The 3653-nt window shown below is 49.2% G+C and overlaps 1 protein-coding gene across 1 annotated transcript; it reads left to right on the top strand.

Annotated features, from left to right (window-relative positions):
- Positions 1 to 621: 621 nt before the first annotated feature.
- On the top strand, positions 622 to 1533 carry MID1IP1 (MID1 interacting protein 1). The gene has a single exon (XM_031959428.1). The coding sequence runs from the start codon at positions 781 to 783 to the stop codon at positions 1339 to 1341; it is 561 nt and encodes a 186-aa protein (XP_031815288.1). The 5' UTR covers positions 622 to 780; the 3' UTR covers positions 1342 to 1533.
- The last annotated feature ends 2120 nt before the right edge of the window (positions 1534 to 3653 follow it).

Raw genomic sequence — 3653 nt, 5'->3', positions numbered from 1 at the left:
CTGGGGCACTAAGTCGGCCTGAAATCTGCAGAGAGGAGAAGAAAAGAACCGGTGGGTGCAAACCGTCCTTTCCTCTCCCTCTCCCTCCATTCCAGTGCATGCACGTGGGTGCTTCTGTTCTCCGGCTTGGGAGTTTCGTTTTTTTCCTTCGGGGAATGGAGGAGAGACTCTGGCTTCTCTTTGCATCTCCTGGGATGAAGGGAGGGCGGAGGGGGAGCTGGGGCTCACCACCCCAGAGAACCCTCTGATTTCCGTCAGTTAGCAACAGATGCAGTGGGGGAATCTAATTGGGTTGGGAGGGGGAGGGGAGGTGCATGTTGGGGAGGAGGCTACTAAGGGCACCCTCGCCCGGATGAGTAATCGCCACCTCCTTTGCCCTCCTAATCTAGCCGGTACAGCCAGCCGACTACCTGCTGCTGCCGCCGCCGCCTCTGCCGCCTCCGCAGCTGCAGCGCGCTCCCAGGCTCCTTGCGGCCCCAGAGGAACCACCCATCCTGCGGACTCAGGCGTACCGAGGAAGGAAGAGTTGCGGGACGAGGCGGGCTGGACAGGCCTGTTGCAAAGCTGCCGCCGAATATTTTCTGATCCTCTCTCCCCAGCTGGCCGGCTCTGCCCCGGGGTGTGCGCTCGTTGTGTGTGCGCGCCCACGCGCTCTCCGGAGCATCCTCGCCCCTCGGAGGCCAGGCCGGGCCCCCGAGCCCACCCGAGCCTCGCACTCCCTGCTCTCTCGCCAGCCTGCCCTTCCTCCCTCTCTTCCTTCGTCTTTCCCGCCTGACCACCATGATGCAGATCTGCGACACCCACAACCAGAAGCACTCCCTCTTCAACGCCATGAACCGCTTCATCGGGGCGGTGAATAACATGGACCAGACCGTGATGGTGCCCAGCCTCCTGCGGGATGTGCCCTTGCTGGAGCAGGAGCTGGACGCAGGGGTCGACGTGGTGGTCGGAGGCAGCGGCGGCTGCCTGGAGAGAGACCCCCCGCTGGGCGGGGGCCCCCCCAGCCCCGGCAGTGCCTCCGGAAGCTTCTTCTCGCCCAGCCGGGACATGTACAGCCACTACATGCTGCTCAAGTCCATCCGGAACGACATCGAGTGGGGCGTCCTGCACCAGACGCCCCAGCAGGGCGACGAGACCCCCACCGGCACCTGGAAGCCCAAGGACCTTCTTATGGACTTGAGCCTCCTGGAGAACGGAGAAGGTGGGGAGGAGGACCTGGAGAAGCAGTTTCACTATCACCTCCGGGGACTGCACATGGTGCTTTCCAAACTCACCCGCAAAGCCAACATCCTCACTAACAGATACAAGCAGGAGATCGGCTTCGGCAACTGGGGCCACTGAGGCCGAGGGGGCGGCGGGTGGGGGCAGGCGGCTCCCTAACGCGTGCTTCTCTTCCCTCTCCTTCCCCTCCCCTCCTCTTTTCCTCTTTTCTCTCCTAAATATGATTTCTTCCTGCGCGGTGGGGCGTGTATAAATGAAGGGGAAGGCTGCCAGGGAAGGGGGGAACGAGCAAGTGACTCGGGGCGGGAAGGATGGGCGAGGATGCAGGGTTCTGTGGCGCGCAGGTGGCGATGGAGGACTGGGGTGTGCGGGGGAAGTTGTGTGGTTTTTGGTGCGGGGGCGATTACTTGATGGGCCGATGAAAAAGAACGTGGCGGCGGCAGAAGGTGATAATACTGCCTGGAAGGGATTACTGGAGAAGTGCATCGGGCTAGAGCGGGGCTAGAACTGTTTGAATTCGGCTGCCTTCTTCCCGTTCCCTGTCCTTTACGCCACCGCCTTCCCCTCCTGGGGGAGCAGAAGGGCAGTCCGGTGGAAGCTGGGGACCAGCCTGCAGCGGACTTCTCTTCTCCGGCTGCTCCACGAACCTCGAGCACTCCGAGGCGGGGCGGCGCTGGCCGCCGCCGCTGGTTGTGGCGGCAGCTGGGCTGCTGGAAGATTGCATCAGTTTTTCCTGTTTTGCACTACTTTTTTTTTCTCCTTTTTTTGTAACAGTAGCCTGTCTTTTAAGTATTCCGATTCTGTTTCCTGGTGCTCTAACTGCAGCTAATTCTCTTGTGACAAAACGCACAAAACAGAGCACAGTGTATCTTTAACCGGTACTACTTTTTTAATTAATTTTCTTTCCTTGGGGGGTGCGGCTGCTCCTCCGTCCGTCCCCTTTCCACATTGTTTCCTGCACCCTCCCCCAAGGACTGTTGTCCGTTTCTAAAGCTGGTAACTTTGCTGGCTTGTAAGAGGCGAGGCTGCAACTAAGCCAATGAAAATAATAAAAAGTCATTGTGATCAAATGGACCTGTTTTCCAAAATGGAACCAACTGACAATTCTATAACTTAAGTAGAAAGATGAAGGGTTCCAGTATTGTATATGTAAATGTTTATTTAAAATCTTTTTTATTCAGATGTTGAATATATTCTAAGAAAAAAAGCAAATGTATTAATCTTGACAAAACTTTTTGTTGACAAAACCCTTGAATCCCACGAATTACTAGTTTTCAATAATAATAATTTTAATTGATATTTTTAAAGCAACAATAAATTTTATTTTTTCTCTGGTATCAAAAGGTGCTGGCTATTTATCTTAAGTGCCTAGTTTTATTTAATAGGTATTTCTGGACATCTATATTCAGGTTTTTGTTTGCCAAATATTTGGAGTTACACTGTGGTGTTAAGTATTATAACAAAACATGCGATAAAAGGAGTTTAGTAAAAATCCATGTATTCTCAGTAACTGGCCTTCCAGGTTTTTGACTTAATTCATGTTTTGAAATCTAACTGATAGGTCAAGTCATTATTTTCTTCGTCTCTTTTTAATTTTCTATCAGCTGAAGAATTCTCAAGAATGCAGATTTTTCACTTGGTTTAAAAAAGTGACGTTTAAATAGAATTGCCATTATATAGCATTTTTAAGGTTGAACTTGAAAAGTATTTTGATGTGCTTCCTTTTAAGAAATATGGCCTTTTTTACTAGTAATGACCAAGAGTTCTCTCAATTTTTCATTTAGGTTCACTTCAATAGTGAACCAAGATAAGATAAACCAGGCAAATTGATTCCTTAGGAATTTTTTAATGCTATTGTACCTTTTCATTATAGAGCTATGTTAGGGAATTAAGTTTTTAAATTTTCCTTAGTTCTGAATTTAGAGAGGACTGGGTAAGTGAATTACCAGATCAACTATTACAGACCATGAAGTCATAAACCATTCTTGGTTAACTTTGGCTTACATAGAACTTTTTCATTAAGAAGATTTTGTGGTATGGATACCTTGCATGACTAGGAATCGTTGTCAGGAAAAAAGGGAGGACTTTTAAAAATAAAAAAATGGAAAAGATCTATGCAGTTTATGGGTAATGAGGTCAGGGTAGGCCAAATTGCAAGGTCTGCACCTTCAAAATTGAGAATTCTCAAAAAAAAAAAAAAAACAGCCTCTGTGAGCATGAACTATATATAGATTGGAAGGAGTGTGTGTGGTACAGTGGAAAGAAGAGATGAATGTGGGACCTTAGAACTTGAGTTTAAATCCTGGCTTATATGGCCTTGGACAATTTTTTCTGGAATAGTTTCCTCATCTTTAAAATGAAGGCATTGAACTAAATGACTAAAGGTCCTTTCTAGGCCTGGGCCTATGGTTTTTTGACCAGAAGAATATCTC

This window comes from Sarcophilus harrisii, chromosome 3, assembly GCF_902635505.1.
Source record: "Sarcophilus harrisii chromosome 3, mSarHar1.11, whole genome shotgun sequence".
NCBI lineage: Eukaryota > Metazoa > Chordata > Mammalia > Dasyuromorphia > Dasyuridae > Sarcophilus > Sarcophilus harrisii.
Note: the sequence above shows the minus strand (reverse complement) of the source record. Positions and strands in the feature narration are given on the sequence as shown.